The sequence below is a fragment of the Rhineura floridana genome, chromosome 11, assembly GCF_030035675.1.
Source record: "Rhineura floridana isolate rRhiFlo1 chromosome 11, rRhiFlo1.hap2, whole genome shotgun sequence".
Taxonomy (NCBI): Eukaryota; Metazoa; Chordata; class Lepidosauria; order Squamata; family Rhineuridae; genus Rhineura; species Rhineura floridana.
The window spans coordinates 43,382,638-43,399,871 of record NC_084490.1 but is presented as its reverse complement, the minus strand read 5'-3'; the positions used below and the strand labels follow the sequence as shown (position 1 = coordinate 43,399,871).

The window sequence follows — 17,234 nt, the reverse complement described above, 5'->3', positions numbered from 1 at the left end:
TACAAACCTGCTTGCACTGTTGATTTGTTGAATGTGTGCACATTTGTAGAGCAGAAATATGTCTTCTGTCATTCCACTGCCATCTTGTGGCCAGAAAAGGCAAAACAGCAAAATTCTAATGACTGATAACATCACAAACCTGCAGTTTGGCACTTAGAGTGCATTGAAACATCCCATTAAAACAGCAGCTGCTGAATTTTTGTTTCCTGCAGGATGAGACCAATTTCCTTCACCTTTGATGACTGAAAGGCAGTTGCACAGAACAACTTTAATGCTGATTGTTGCCAATCTGGCCCCTCCCCTATGCTTTGGGCAGACTGTTTCTTTCATCTTGTCTTCAAAGCCCTATATAAATATGTACTTATTCATTATTGCATTTATATCCTGTCTTTCCTTGAAGGAGCTCAAGGTGGTATACATGGTTCTCCCCCTCTCGATTTTATTCCTTACAACAATCCTGTGAGGTAGATCAGACTGAGAGTCAGTAACTGGCCTAAGGTCATCCAGTGAGCTTCATGGCTGAGTGGGGATTTGAACCCTGGTCTCCCAGGTCTTACTTCAACACTCTAACTATTACATCACACTGGTGTTCATTTATTCATTTAAACATTCATTTTTTAAACAACAACAACAAAACAAACAAGGGAAGTTAATTTTAAATGTTGCAAAACTGCACTGTGGATGATTGGGTTTGTGATAAGACATAGGTTAGCCAATCAGTGCTGTGCACAGGCAAATTCTGCTGCAAAGTGGCAGAACTGGTTTCTGTGATCTGAGTCCTGAAAAGGAATAGTGTTGAACAATATGGCAAGTAACACAAACAACATGTTTGCATGCACCCGAGGTCCTTATTCAGAGCACTTGGTTCGGCAAGCCTGAGGGCTACAGGTTCTCCATCCCTGCAGTAGGCTCTATAGACCAGCAGTGGGGAGCCTCAGCCCCTCAAGGACTCTGCATTTGGCCCTTTGGACTCGCCTTAGGCGACATACTCACTTCATGCCTCAAGTGCTTTTGGATGACTAGAATGTGTCCTTGAACTGTAATAATGCCACTTGCTTGGCTAGATGGAGAGGGCTGAGTGTGTGTGTACACGTATACAAATCTCTGACGTTTGCATAGCTACAATATATGTACTGTGCAAAGGTAAGAGTTGCATCCATTGCCCTGCCTACTTTTTCCTATGGTTCCATCTACCATTGGCATGAGACCCCTGACAGGTTGCCCACAAGGGAATGTGGCCTTGGGTTGAAAAAGATTCCCGTCTGCTACAGATCCAAATGATTCCCACCTCTCCTACATATGACCTGGAGCGGTGGAGTTCAAAAAGAAGCAAGCATTTTCCCTTTAGAAGATGCTTGCTGAAAACTTTTCTGTTCCAGTGGACCTTTCCAGATACATGATTTTGGTTACATCTGCCTTTAAATTTGTTTTAATGCTTTATTGTATTTAATTATTTTTAACCATGTAAATGCTTTAAATGTGCTTGCTTTTTTTGAATCACAGATATTTGCCATCCTGGGCTCCTTTGGGAGAAAGGGCACAATAGAAATTGAATAAACAAAATAGTAAACAAACAAACACGTAGAACACCAGGTTCGTGCAAGAAAAATTAAAGTGGATTAAAAAAGAGACTTGATGCACAAGCTTGTTTGATATTAATGTGCCCAGCACATTAATACACTGGATCCAATCTGTATCTGTAGCTAGCCAGAATTATTAGGACAGACCTGAAACTGACTATGTTCCAATCTGAAATAAAGACTTGCAGCCTTTAATCAGGAGGGGTTGAAGGCTCTGCTGGCCACTGCAATGTGGATATATGCCGAGGTGCACCTTTAGGCAGCAAACCTGTCTGCAGCAAGGGGCAGCTGAATTCCATGAATGAATGGGATCTATTTTATTTATTTATTAAATTTATTAGTCGCACATCTGGCCGGTTGTCCAGCCACTGTGGGCGATGCACAACATAAAAACATACAATTCACATTAGAGCCTTAAAATCCCAACAATAACACTAAAATCTAACCCTATTTGTCCTCAACCCTCCCCCCCAAATCCCTCAAAGTTATGGGCCAACAAACAAACAACCCCCCCTAAAGAACTCCTAACTTCAAACCCATTGCTGGGATGCAATAACAGGATTCTCTACTCCAGCAGATGGCGAAGTCCTAACGCCACTCTGGGCCGGAGAGCACTTTCCATTTCACAGGATGTTCTCTGTCCTAGGCTGCCCCCGGCTTGGCAAGCACAGCGCAAAGCATGTGGGATGTGCTGAATCAGCAATGCCACATGCTACCAATTAAAGCACAGAGATACGTGGCACCTCAAGCAACGGTTTGTGTTTTATTTGGGGGGACAACCTGACCTGGGAACAGTTAGACCACAGGCAGCTGTCAATTTGAAGATCAATTGCAAAGAGGAGGTAGAAGTCAAAGAACTAGCAAATAGTCCATCATCATGATGGGTGGGGCTGCATAAGGAAGGGACTCCTGGAGGATGTGGACTGTTCTGGCCACAGACACATAAATGCTACGAGAAGGGCCTTAGCTCAGTGGTAGAGCATCTGCTTTGCATGCAGAAGGTCCTGGGTTCAATCCCTCACATGTCCAGATTCGCTGCCGGAAACCTTGGAGAGCCACTGCCGGTACTGAGCTAGCCGGACCAAGGGTCTGCCTGGGTAGAAGGCAGTTTCCCATGTTCCACACTGTGCAGCCCTGCAGGAACCCAGTCCCTGCTGGTGGGTCGCCCAGTGTTCATGCAGCCCTCACCGCAATGGTATCGTCCCCAAGTGCAGTGCTTGTGAATAGCAGCCATTGCCTTACGTGGGAGAAATGATTTTTAAGGGGATGTGCTTGAGGATAATGTTGCAGCATGGCCACACATGCTGCTTCCTACTCCTGCTGACCCCACCTTTCAAGAATTCACACCTGGTCCTAGGAACATAGAAACCTACATATACAGAGTCAGAACGTTGGCCCATCAAGTGCAGCGGCTCGACAGGGTTTCAGACTGGGAGTATTCCCGGCTGCAGATGTTGGGGGATTGAACCTGGGGCCTAGATGCTAAGCTGCTGAGTTGCAGACCTTCTCGAGTGGTTCCTAGCTGCATAAATCCTGGCTCTTCAGTTGCACAGACCCATCTGCTACTCGGTCACTCTGGAGTGTGACTGCAGAAGAATGAGGATGGAATGTTGTGAAACTGGTTTTTAAATACATAGGGTTTTGTGGGTATCTTCTATGATGAAACAAATGTTTCTGACACCAGTGGAGCATCCATAATATATGTAATTTAGTAGTTAAGTGGCATATATATTAAGAATAATCAACAAGAACTCCTCCACTTGCATGTACTCTTTACCCCATAAGGGCAGGCATGGCTATCTGAGCATTCCACACATCTTGCACAGACTGGGAAGAGCAATGGGAGCCTTCAGGCCTGATGCGTACACACCATAGATATAAAGCACATGATTTGCCCCCCTAGAATCCTGGAAGCTGTAGTTTGTTAAGGGTGCTGGAAATTGTAGCTCCATGAGGGGTAAACTATAATTCCCAGGATTCTGTGGGGGAAGCCCCATGGTTTAAATGGGCTGCATGCATACATTTAAAACACATGTATACCAGGGATGGGGAAGCTGTGGCTCCCCAGATGCTGTTGGACTCCCAACTCCCATCAGCCCCAGTCAGCAGGGCCAAGGTCAAGGATAACGGGAGTTGTGGTTCAACTACATCTGGAGGTTTACAGGTTCCTTACCTTTGCTGTATACTAATATGAAACTCATTCTCTGAGAGTGGATCCTTATGTAGCCAGAACAGTACCATATAAACCAGGTGTAGGGATCCTTTGGTTCTCCAGATGTTGCTCAACTACAACTCCCATCATTTCTGGCTATTGTCCATGCTTGCTGGGCTGATGGGAGCTGTAGTTGTAGCACTGGAATTTTAAAAGAGATTTTGTTTTTAAGAGGCTTTGCTTTCATTTTTAAGATATTTTTAGTGCTTTACCATTTGTTTGCCACCCTGGGTTCCCTTTGAGAAGGGCGGGATATGAATTTAATTATATTATTACTGTTAATAATGATGATAATTCATCAACATCTGGAGGTCCAAAACTTCCCCAGACTTGAGATGCGCGCACGCACACAAACGGGAGGGAGCAGAAGGTTTCCGGGGGGGATGTCAAGGTTTGAAAATACACTTTTTTTAAGGAGAAGACCCCAGCCCCCAAACTCCAAGGAGGACTGAGAATATTCAGAAGCCCGAGTGCTGGCTGATTGGCTGGAGGGTGGGTACAGAGAGAACTGGTGCGTGTGCAAGAATGGGATGGAGCAGTCTGAAAAAGGCATTGCTAGCTGGCTGGAATACCGGAGAAGAGTCGTCTGCCCTGTTGACATTTTGTTGCAGGTCCCATGTACTAGAATAATAGGCAATCTTCCTTCCACAGTCCATGCCCACGCTACTGGGGCCCTGCAGACCTTGCACTCTAAGGAAGTGCAGCTCTATAGCTAAAGCATGCAAATGCCCCAGGTCTCACTCACACACCTGTAGCCCAAGCCAATCCCACTTCTGTCTCAGTCCTGTGGCAGATACAGTGAGATTGCCTCAGGCTGACAGACAAATGCCTAGCTATGCTTTACACATTTGAAAGAGAAGGATATAAAGCAAGATTGTGGCTAACGCCTAGCCTGGGGGCGAGATGAGCCCTCCGCTAGCCCAGCACATTTTTCTTGGCACCCAATACTCCATCAATTTGGGCGGTGGTGACAAAAAGAAAAAACGTAGACACAGCTCTGGGGTGTGTGGTGAGGTTTATACCTCTCTGCCCATCCCAGCATGCTGATGGGGATTGCTCCCTCCCCCCAGTCATTAGGTGGATCATTTGATGAGTGGGGTGGGGGCTGTATGTGAGAGCGTGGTATGGCCACACCCAGCACTGACATGCATACCCCCCCAGAAGGTTGGGCGAAGATTAATGCAGCTCTCAGGCTGCCCCCCCTCAAAATATTAGCCATCCCTGATCTAAAGTATCTAAATTAATATAGCAGCACTCAATCAGTGCAGATAGGTAGGCAGAGGTCAGCCTGATGTACCTCACAAGGATAAAATGGAGAGGGGGAAGAACCATGTACGCCACCTTGAGCTCCTTGGAAGAAAGATAAAATATAAATGTAATAAAGGACGGTATTCAGTGCTAGTCCTACTCACAAGTAGACCAACTGAAATTAATAGACATCATTAACTTAGGTTCATTAATTTCAATAGGTCTACTCTGAGTAGGACTTAGTTGACTACCACCCAAAGAAATAATGGAGGGGGTGGGCTGGGAAGCTTGCGGTAATTAGGATTTTTTTTTGTAAATTCAGCAAATCCCTGCACTCAACAGCTGCTCAGGGGCACTATGTTATTTAATTCTAAGTGCATATCTGTTTACACCTCTTTACAACTGGTGGTGAATCTCAGGCTTCTTGTCACAAATAAAGTAGATCCCACAAGGCTTAAGGCTGCCTTCTCCCGCTCTGGTGTGCCTTGGAAAATTTAAATCACTGCCAAATCCACCCCATCTGTCATCAAAGGAGCAGCAGCACTGTCCTACATGAGGCTGAAAGGGCATACTCCCTGATTTCCTGATACAGTACATATGACGAGTGAGAAGTTTCACCATTGCCCAGGAACCACAATCCTCTCCCTGACTAAATGAGCAAAGTGGAGATGTTGGAGAAGAGAAGCAGGTCATTAAGAAGCAATACAAAGAGGGGCTGTCTCTCAGATACCTGACCATTTAGCTCCACTAAAGGTTAAGAGTGGAAAACAAGGCTGCACACACACCATACATTTAAAATATGACTTCCCTTAAATATATATATATAGGGAGCTGTAGTTCATTAAGGGTGCTGGGAATTGTAGCTCATTGAAAGATATACTACAGGATTCTTTGAGGGAAGTTGTGTGCTTTAAAAGTGATGTGCATACACAGCCAGAGTTTCTCACACCCAGCACCATCAATACTGCACCACATCAGTACTCTATCTGGAGTGGCCTTTTTCACCCTGCGCATGCAGAGGGTCATAAAGAAGATTGGAACACAGCCACATTTGAGGAGCATCAAAAGGGCGAAGGGGTAAAACAACAACAGCAGAATCTTGCTAAGTCAGGTCAGCAAAACAGTTGAGATAGGGGGCTTGCTCCTTTCCCCACCTCTAGCAAGCCAGAGTTGGATTCTGGCAGTTACAGAGATCTTTGTCTTGCAAATGATCAGATAGCTGCCCTGCTCTGGGACCTCTGTTTGGTTTAAATATAACTGGGATGCAGATCCGCCACTGCTGCTTACTTCTAATTTCAGACCACTCCCAAACATTTTACTTCTAACTGCATGCATTTTATTTTACAGATGTAAATTGCGCCCTTTGATACAAGCATTGACATGCATAGCCTGGATTCCATCACCCAACAGGGGTTTAAGGTCAGAGATGCATAGTGTGGAGCTGGGCACAGAAACTCCAAGCTGTATGCATGATGCACATATTCTCTGTCATTGCGCCACACAAGCAAGCTCTGAGGCATTATTGGGTGCGGGACTCTGCATCCTGAAACACACTAAATTTTGTTGAAATAAAAGCATTTCTAGCGCCTGGTGAATTGAAAATGGAAGTGCAGTGTCTAGAGTAATTTCCTGGGGGAGAGGGGAAGCCAAGGAGGCTGAGCAGAACTTCCACTTGTCAAGAGATAGGAGACTTCAGGAGACAACTCTATGTCCTCCAATGAATATTACTAGCCAAAGCATATGCATACTGAAGGCCACCTTTTCCTGAGCCTACTGGCACATTTAAATCTTCCTTGGTATCCCTGTTTTGCATGTCAGCCCCATCTGGAAGGCAAAGGGTAGGGCTGGGGAACCTGTGGCCCTCCAGATGCTATTGGACTCCCAGCTCCCATGGCCAAGGGTTAGGGGTGATGGGAGCTGCAGTCAAAACATCACTCAGGGGACCACAGAATCCCCATCTCTGGAGTAGGGCCTTTTTAGTGGTGGCACCAACTTTGTTAAACCCACTTCCTTAAGGATATGTACCTCACTGATGTCTTTCAGGGGGGTGGCTAAGGCTGTGCTTGCATGCATCCGGACTAGTATGATATCTGGCACAAATTCATATTATTTGTTCCTGTAAATGTTCATTTGTTTTGATGAGCTGCTGTTGGTTTATTGTGGTTTTATATTTTTGTCTATGATTTTATTTAGTTTAGAAGGGAAGATGTGATTACAAGAGATTTCATCGGGAAAACATTTGTATTAGTTATACAGATCACTGAATTTAATTCGTTGGTACACAACTTGGATTTCTCTCTTTAAGAACAGGACACTCCCAAATGCTACAGTTTTTCAGCGCTCCAAAAGTTCTGTAGATCATCCACTAGAGTCAACATAGAGAACTTTGGGCCCATGAGCCAAATGTGTCCCTCCAGGCCTCTCTAGGCCACACCCCTTATCAGACCTAATTTGCACCCCCCCCCTTTGAGTGATTTTGCCTGGTCGGAATGAGTCCTTCAACTCTGATGCTTTTAGCTTGCTTGGAATGGAGGACAGGGAGAATAAAGAGTGATGTGTGAGTTTGGAATCTAGCCTACGGTAGAAAGGTTAAGTTCACATTTGTTGCTGCACTCCCTTTGGCCCCACCTATCACTGCCATGGGGCCCCTGGAAGGTTGCCTAGAAGAGAATGCGACCCTTGGGCTGAAAATGGTTCCCTGCCTTTGCACATTGATTTCTTGCTTTCTGGAGAAACAGCCCTGTCACTACCACGTGTTCCTTGCTGTAGGGTTACACAAAGCTTAAGGTCTTTTGAAGAGCCATTGCCAACTTTCCCACACAGCTTTGGCTATGCCTTGGTATATGGATGTTCTCCATTACCAATGGCGAGTAAGTCGCTGCAGTCAGTGAACAGGAGTGCTCTTCCATCTTCTGCAAATGGCATTTTAAAAAGAGAGCCCACCTAAAATTAAAAGGCCCCTTACATCATCCAAACCCTGGATGGCTAAGACAGAATTGAGCTGCCTTTTTAGCTTAAAAAAATCACAAATGCTTTAAAGGATCAGAGGTGGCAGAAGAAGCCGATTAAACAAGGCAGAGATGAAACTTGTATGCCAGCTCAAGAGGTGGGAAAGATCCAATACACTCTTTAATCCCAACCTTGACTCTAAGGATAGGATACCTTAAAGCCTAAAAAGCACATCGTCTTGTCATCGTCTTGTCAATCCTATACACCAGATGGGGGGAACATTTAGCCCTCCAGATGTTGAACTACAATGCCCAACATCCCTGGCCACTGGCCATGCTTGCTAGACCAATGGGAGTTGTAGTTCAGCAAGATCTGGAGGGCCAAAGTTTCTCCGCTTCTGCTATACATGCTTGCCTGAGAGGAAGTCCCACTGAACTCAAAGGAACTTCTGAGTAGACTTATCAGGCAGGGATGGGGAATGTGTGGCCCTCCAGATGTAGTTGGGCTGTAATTCCCCATCATCCCTGACCACTGACCATGCTGGCCGAGGTTGATGAGATGGAGCCCCACAACAATTCAGGCAATCCCTGGTGTATAGGATTGTGCTGAAAGTAGCCCAAGTGCATGGCAAGCTACACTCCTTGCCAACACACACAAGGAAGTAAAATCAATCATATTCTCCACTTTACAGATGGAAGAAGTTAAGGCAGAAAGCGTGTGATGCTCCTACGGTCACAGAACAAAAGCAGAGGCGGCACTCGAATGCAGGTCTCCCATGTCACAAATCCAAAACTGCATCTCCTCTGTCCTGTTTTGGAGCAGCAAGGGAGGAATCCTACCTTTGCAGCCAGGGTGAAGGCAGCTCAGGGAGAGCCTCTTCCTTAAAGCAGCGTCTTCCTTGGTATTCCTCCACATAGTACCTCTGCACCGAGCTTGTTTTGATTTCAGAAGGAAAGATGAAAGGGGGCCATTCTGTGTGCAAACAGCACAAGTGTCAACTCCTTGGGCAATGCCGTACAAGGCACTTCAGATATTTCAAAATATCTTCCTGTCAAGAGAGATGGGGCCACCCTACCTCAGTGGCAAGAGACAGACTTCCGCCAGAGAAAGACAACATTTCATGTGTCCCCACTTAACCTATGATGAGCAACTTCTTAGTTCACAGACTAAACATCAGCAAACTGTTCTCTATGGCTCAGCTGAGTCATGCTAATATTTGGCATATCCAAATCTGGTGGGTCAGGGCTGGGCTGGGCTGGGCTGGGGCTGGAGAAGGGAGATAAGAGATCATCAAAGAGTTTAACAAGACGACAACACAATAGGAATCAATGATTCCCTGGGGCATGGGAAGAGAAGCAGGAGGAGTGCCCGATTCCCACCCCCCACCCCTCAGCCAGAATGAATATTCTGTTCTGAGTGCCAGTTCCCTGGGGCAAGGGTGGGGAACCTGTGGCCCTCCAGAGCTTGTTGGACTCCAGCTGCCATCAGCCCCAGCCAGCATGGTCATTGGTCAGGGATGAGGGGAGTTTAACTCCAGCAACATCTGGAGGGCCACAAGGTTTCCCTGCCTTGGGGACTACAGAGCCAAGAGGAAGCACGCTCTGGCTCTGCTAGGTCAGTTGCAGCCCCTCTACCCAAGCAAGACCTCCAAGCAAATGAAAATCAGCCTGGCCTCTACTGGATACCAATGCCCCTTTTAGAAGGTGCATCTTTGTACTGTCATTGTCAAACTGGTCTCCCTCTTCCTCTGCCCCCCACTGCCTCTTCTCTTTGCCTCTGTTGTATTTTAGTTTGTAGATCTGAGAGCATGGCCCGCCTCTTACTTTTTTAAATTACTGATGTGAGCAACTTTGGGAAACCATATTTGTCTGAAAAGTGGAACAAAAAAAATAAAGGGAATAAAATAATAAATGACAACTACATAGGGAACGTTCATGTTCAGAGGCAGTGCACTAAAAATAAATAAAAGCAAATTGGGATGTTGGGCAGGAGACAGCAACCTTCGCGTTTGCAATCAGTCTTCCAAAAGGTAGTCATTGTGCATCCTCTACCCTTGGCAATAGCACTGCTAGCAAAATATTTGTTGTTATGATGGGTTACATGTGCATCAGGAACATTTAAATACTGCAAGGACCTCTTTGGGGTATGTGCAATGAGTGCTCTGGGCACAGAGACACATTATGCCTCTCCCCGGTACCTCTGTCAAGGGCCAAGGCCGCCGAGGATGGAAGGGCAGGTTTTGCTGCTGCCACTACAAGTGTCTCCAAGTTGAGGACTTTCTTGGCCTGGGGTGGGGGGGGGAGAATAATGAATTGCACTGACTCAGCTATATGGGAAATGAAAAGGGGCATTCAGGGACATTGTTGGAGAAGTGTCTAGACCTGCTCTCAGCTTCTAGTGACCAGAGTTATTGAGAATCAAGCATATGCTTCTCCCAACAGATTCAGTTCTGTTTTCTGGGGCCTAGTTCTCAACAATGTTGGAAACAAGGAGTGGGGAATCTTTGGTCTTCCAGATGTTCCTGAACTACAACTCCATTCAGCCTAGCAAACCTGGCCAATGGCCAGGGATCATGGGAGCTGTAGTTCAGCAACATCTGGAGGATCAAAGGTTTCCCACACCTGTACTAAAACAATGACATGTTGACAATTAGTTTGCTACCTCAGGGTCTTTTCTTTTAAGCACAGCCCTTTCCAGCATATAAAGCAACTTGCAATTTTCACCTGGTTCATCCTTCTCAACAACCCTGCAAGGCAGGTCAAAGAGGCAGCTGCTTTTGCACTGTGTCACCTCCAGGCTGCAGTCTGGAGCCAGGATTGCCAACTCCCAATGCTACCATTAACAAGCAATTGTGGGCTTTTAGTTCCTCCTTCTTAACGTGACTGAGTATTGGGAGGGGCTTTGTATTCATGGGATGGCTTTAATTTAGAGGGGACTCAAAAAGATATTTAGGTAGCATCTAAATTTAGCTTTCACTGTTTTTCCTTTGAAGAAGCTGGTATATTCTGAAATCCCGTCTTCCACTGAGAGATAAACACATTACTTGTCTGATGGCAGCTGGTCTGTGGGAGTCCCCCAGAGTGGAAAAACACCTGACCAGAAGGAAAAGAGAGAGAAGCCCAAGAAGAACAAACAAGGAAGAAAATTAAAAGGGAATGAAATAAAACTTTGTATGGAGAAGACTGTTTTTCCTACTGGAAGGCTCTACATCCAGAAGGAAAAAAAGTCAGCGTGCTTGTTTGGAGAGGAACTCCATGATGCTATATTTGAAGGCATCTAAACCACTATTTCAAAACATGCCCTACATTCAATGTTCCTCTTTTCTTGCCATTGCAGGCTATGAGAATGTGGGTGTATATGCATGGGAAGGAATAAGGAAAGGATAATTGGATGAGAAACCAAGAGCTATTGATGAAAGGGGAAGTTAAAGTTGGAATACCAGAAAGGTGAGTAGAATCTTAAGAGGTATCTAGGGGGTGAGAGGAATGAGGAAAACACAAAGCTTTAGGGTGGTGTGGATGTGCGCATGTGGGTCAGCATTTAGCAGAGTGTGTAAGCAGAGCAGCCTTGCCCATGTACATTTGGGACTGAGAACAGTGCTCAAGATGTTTAGCTCCCCTAGCAGAGCTTGGAAAAGTTACTTTTTTGAACTACAACTCCCATCAGCCCTAAGCAACATGGCCACTAGATTAGGCTGATGGGAGCTGTAGTTCAAAAAAGTAACTTTTCCAAGCTCTGTCCCCTAGTCAAAGCCAGGATCTTTTGCGAAGAGCATGGTACAACCTCTGATACAACATTCCATAATCTTGCCTCCTACCCTGGTAGCAGTTACTAGATAACTTTACCACACACTGGCATAATATTCCAACTCACATTCCAGGAAATAGCTTTTGGCAGCAAATCCCTTTTCTTATGGTTGTTATGGTGCATATTTGACAAGGCATTACACAAGCACAGGATTTAGTACAAGGCAAATTATTAAGATTTCAGCCATTTCTATTTCTTAGAATGAGAAGGATTTGAAAATGCAGAGGCAATAACTGGTGAAAAATTTAGAAGGGGAGGGTTTGAGCAGGATTTCCAATAGTCTCAGGGGCGTCACCACTGGGGTGCGGAGGTGTGGACCACACCCGGGTGACACCCTGAGGGCGGTGACACCCAGAGCCGCCCCGCTCTGCGCCGTTGCCCAGCAAAGGAGCTGAGAAGCGCTCCGGGTCGGCGCAGCCAACTCCTCCTCAGAGGTGGGCGGGCGAGACGGAAAGCAGGCGCCCGCTCGCTGGCGGTGAAGCCAGGACGGGCCTTCCACCGCCAGCCTGGAGAGTGTGGGCACACGCCGGAGATCCGCACCTCCCCGCACTCCCGCTAGTGACGCCGCTGAACAGTCTAGATTTCAGTGTCTTGTATAACTTCAGATCAGGGTTGGGGAACATGTGGCACACCAGATGTTGATGGACTCCAACTCCCATCATCCCCAACCCCGGCTGATGGGAGTTGTAGTTCAGTAGTATCTGGAAGGCCACAGACTCCCCATCCCTGCTTTAGGTCCTGTCTCAAGAAAGAATATATGTGGCCAATGTAAACAATTGTTTATTTTGCTCTTTTTTTTTGAATTCTGATTTGGGAAGGAGTTGGCAGAGCACGCATAATCCTGCGTATGGCACAAGGACCAAATTGGAAAGTCTGCTTCTACTTCCAATTACCATGATAACATGATCGTGAAGATCTCGTCCTTCCCCTTAGAATGACTTGTAATTCCTTTAGTATTAGGATATGCACTTGGAACTTCAGGGCACTCCAAAAATCCTCTGTGTTACTAACCTAAAAGAACCAGTGTGGACCTGAGAGGCACTGGGTTCAAGCCTTTGCTCTGCCAGTGGGCTTGAATAAGTCACTGCTCAGTTTGTCTCACTTCCCCCTCTATCAAATGGGAACAATACTATAGCACAGGCAAGGCACCCCAAACAGCTGCATAAAAGCCAAAGACCATGTAGGAACATAAGAAGCTGCCTTATACTGAATTAGACCATTGGTCCATCTATCCCAGTATTGTCTACACTGACTGGCAGTGGCTCTCTAGGATTTTGGAGAGGATGCTTTCCCAGCTCTACCAAGAGATGCTGAAGGTGGGACAGTTTGCATGCAAAGCAGATCTACTACTACTGAACTCAATCAAAGGCAGACTTAACACTTTTGGTTGCTTGTCCCTACCACACCAGGAGCCATTGCCTTGCTTCCTCAAACATACTCCAAGAGCCAGATCTTCAGCTCACAGCCTCCTCCAAATCCCATCATCTCCCAGATTCGTCCAACACCTCTGATTACGTATGAAATTTCCTGATCAGCTTGCCTGGTACTGATGGTCCAACCTGCTGACTCTCCTCCTAAACTTTTAAAGTGCCACCAGCAGCAATGTTACCTCCATAGCTTACAGTCCCCTAAAACCCATCTCCCCTTGCTCTCTTGTCCTAATATTCCCAAATCCTGGATCTCTGGCTCTGGAGCTCTCAAAGATCTTTATGCCTCTTCCTGGACCAGGAGCTGGCATGCCTCCTCCTCTCCCCACCCAATGTTTTATCTTTACTGCATTTAATGTACTTCCTGCCTTTTTTCCATAGAACTCAAGGCAGTTTATGCACAGGGTTGGTCCCAGGAGAGACAGATCTTCAATAAGGTTGCTGTGTCATGTGCCTTCAGACCATGCACTGGGGCAACAAGCAACTTGCCTCCCATTCTAATCTCAGAGGGAGCCTCCCTGCCTCTCTGCAAAAGGCAACCATCTAACCCTTCCCCACCTCCAAGACCCACCCTGCACCATTCATTCTCCCCACCCCAAATGGGACAAGAAAGAAAGATTTCAGAAACTCATAGCCTGTTTTAAGATGCCAGAATAATAGCATTAAAAAAAAGCTACAGTGGTGGCTACAGGACAAGTCACTTCCACCCCACCAAAAGTATCAAGACAAGGGTGGGTGCTCGGATGCCAAGTTGGCCAGATGGGTTTTGGAATTGGGGTAAGGGAGGGAAGGCCCAAGGCTACTCTTCTATGTATACCTCGGCTCTTGGCTGAGGACACAATGCACACATAGGCATCCTTAAATGACCTGCAGGGCAGCCCTTAGATCACTGCCACCTCTCTTTCCACAACCCTCCATCTATTGCTCTATCCCCATCTAGAGGGCAGAATTCTTCCCCAGTGCAGCAGGCGGCTGTTTATAATGCAAAAAACAATGAATATTTGGACCACCGATTTTAATGAGTAGGGCTGCACATGCAACATACATTTAAAGCACAGTTCCCCTCTTCCCCCAAAAAAGAATGCCGGGAACTGTAGCTTACCCCTCATAGAACTACAAATCCCAGTACACTTAAAAATACAGTTCCCAGGATTCTTGGGGAGGGAGGAAACGTGCTTGAAATGTACCCAGCCTAGATGATAACTTCTTCCTATGACCCCATCAAGTAGTAGGGATTAAATTAGCAGCGCCCCTCAATTAATCCTTGACCTATTATCCACTTGACACCTCATTCCTTCTGGCCCATGGTCTCTATCCTTACTCTTCCCTTAAATTATTTAGAAAGCTTTCCCCTAACCCGAATCTTCTATATCAGAATATGCTCCCCACCCACACCCATCTACTGCTTCCAATATTTCCCTAGCTACTCAACAGCACTTAGATTCTCCCTCTCCCTCTCAGCATTCAGATGCGAGCACACCAAGGGTCCCGGCACCATCGACTTCCTCCTGTGTCCCTTTTGCCCTTGGCCAATTCTAAACACAACTCTTCCCTCTCGCCCCCGCACCCCCCCAAGTGCGGCAGACTCACGTGCAGTCTTGGATCGGATCCCAGTTGCAAAGCGGGGCGGGGGGGAGAGAGGGAAGAACCTAGTTTCGGTTCAGACTTCAACTTTGCTCACTGCATCGCTCTCCAGCGTCGGTCAGTGGGAAATGCTTTCCCCCTCCCCGGCCAGCTCCTTTTGAATGCGGGACCAACAAATAAGAGGGTAGGAGGGGCGGGGGGAGAAAGCAGCCCGGGGTCGTCTTTGCTTCTCCCCCCCACCTTCCACGCTCCCAGGGAGCAGGAGCCCCGCGATCCCTGGTCTCTGGAAAGAGACGGAAACTAAGCCCGGCGCCTGCTACATAGGACAACCGCAGTCCCCCAACGTCACAAGGGAAGGAGCCAATAGGAACGGCTCCTGGGCAGAGATCAAAAGAGGAGAGACTGCAACCGAGAGAGCATCCATTAGCGCGCGCCCCCCTCCGCTCCATCCCCCGCGCACCTCTAGGGGACACTCCAGGAGAACAGAGAACTACCCCCTTAAGTTTGTATTGCCCCGTCATCCCGCTTTGGATTTTGCCACTTGCGCTTTTTTTTTTTTTTAAATATAGGCACCAAAAACAGTTCCAAGAGGCCGAGACGCTAGGGTGGTTGTGACCCGGCGTCGTCGGACGCCTTGCAAACACATTTCAAGGGCGACAAAAAGCAGAGAACCAACCTGTGCCTGTGCCATTCCGAGGTTGAAAGCCACGGTGTGGAAAGTGCCAGGGCCCAAATGAGCTCTAATTGGGTCATTGGCCCTTCCTTCTCAACAGCACCCGGACAAGCAGGAACTTCTTGTGCCACCCTGTTGCCAATCACAACACACCCCGGCACGAAGGAAGATCTTCCTGATCATCGTCCCATTTGTATAACGATGCCTTGCTATTTCATCAGGTAAAACAAAACCACCACCACCCCGGCAAAAAAACAAACCAAAACACCACCACCCCATTTTATAAGCCAGAATTCTGTTGGAGCAAAGGAAAAGCACAGAATGTGAGCATGGTCACAGCATTCAGCTTTCCAAACAAGTTTCTAGCCTGCATGCTTACAGTTACATACTTAAAAGTGCACAAGGACTAATTCCTGTTGACTCGGAAGCTGAAGAGTCCCACTGGTAGTGTTCAGTGTCCTGCATGGCCCCCTTCCCATTTACTAAGCAAAGCAAGAAATCACGCAAAAATGAAAAATTAGTTTGCTCAGTTTTCATAATTGATGTAGGTGGCAGAATCCAGCTTTTCTTGCTACACAGTGTAAAAGAATGGGCACACCATTTATTTTTTTAAGTGCCAGAGTAGACGATCCTTCAGTTGTGATTAGGGGCATCATTCACACTTAAGAAGTGCGGTGGGACATAGCTCATTGTGAAGGGCATATGCTTTGCAAGCAGAAGGTCCCAGGTTCCATTTCCAGTTAGATGTATTCAATGAAGTCCTACTCAGAGTAGACTCATTGAAATTAATGAATCTAAATTAGTTGTGTCTATTAACTTCAATGGTCTATGTTGTGTAGGACTTGCACTGAATACCACCCAGCACCTCCAGTTAAATGTAATAGTGAGGAACCCGGTGCCAGCAAATGTTTAACTTCCAACAGCATGGCCAACGGTCAGGAATGATCGAAGTTGTAGTCCAACAGAATTGGGAGGACCACAGGTTTCTCATCCTTGAAAGGATAGCTGGCAGCACAATCAGGAAAGATCTCTGCCCAAGATCTTGGAGAGCTGCTGTCTGCCAGATGTACATGCCTGGATAGTCTAATGGTCCAACTCAGTATATCTGCTGCAAACAAAGAACTATCAACACCAGTGCAAACTAAACAGCTCTACCCTTACAAAAGGATGTACATGCACCCAGAGCACAGGTACTCCCCTCACTACCATTGTGGTGCATGCAACAGAATTATGTAATTATGCACACCTAGGTCACGCTGGAAAGGCAAGATTATCAAGTCCAACCTTGTGCCACAACATGACAACTCAATCACTGCAAACCAACTCCTGGAATTCAGACCACAAAACCTCCTTAGATTTCCAGAAGAAACCAATCTAAACAATATATGGATTTGCTGAAATTGGTTTAAGTAGCCACCTTCTCTTCCCAGAGAACCCTGGAGACTATATTTCAAAGAATGATAAATTAGGGATCCTCTTGGGTTGGCCCCACTATCCCCTTCCCCCAGCACTTCTCTTTTCCAGTATTAGTTCTTAAAATATCCAGCACCACTTCCTTCAGAAATCCCAGAGGCAAACCTAGCTGGCAACACAGTTTTGGTAGAAGGCAAGACAAGCCAGCCTAGAGAATTCAGTTTACCAGACAACGTAACTTGCACAAACAATGTAACATGCCAGTTAACCCCATCAGATCCCTTCCAAATGTGTGATTGTAAGTTTTAATAAATTGTGATCCTTTGCAAGACTTCAGACAC

At 46.5% G+C, this 17,234-nt stretch overlaps 1 protein-coding gene across 5 annotated transcripts in view; it reads right to left on the bottom strand.

Moving 5' to 3' along the window:
• The window catches only part of PHOSPHO1 (phosphoethanolamine/phosphocholine phosphatase 1), a 30,215-nt gene extending 14,645 nt beyond the window's left edge, over positions 1–15,570 (bottom strand). Inside the window, exons 1-2 of one of the 5 annotated variants that reach the window (XM_061588275.1) lie at positions 15,484–15,564; positions 8,829–8,961 (exon numbers count right to left, since the gene is read on the bottom strand). In XM_061588275.1, the coding sequence (XP_061444259.1) occupies positions 8,829–8,961; positions 15,484–15,498 (148 nt within the window). In that variant the 5' untranslated portion in view covers positions 15,499–15,564. Of the gene's footprint in view, positions 1–8,828; positions 8,962–14,813; positions 15,090–15,483 lie in introns of those variants that run through there. The other 4 variants (XM_061588276.1, XM_061588278.1, XM_061588280.1 and 1 more) reach the window with 4 other exon arrangements.
• Positions 15,571–17,234: the final 1,664 nt, after the last annotated feature.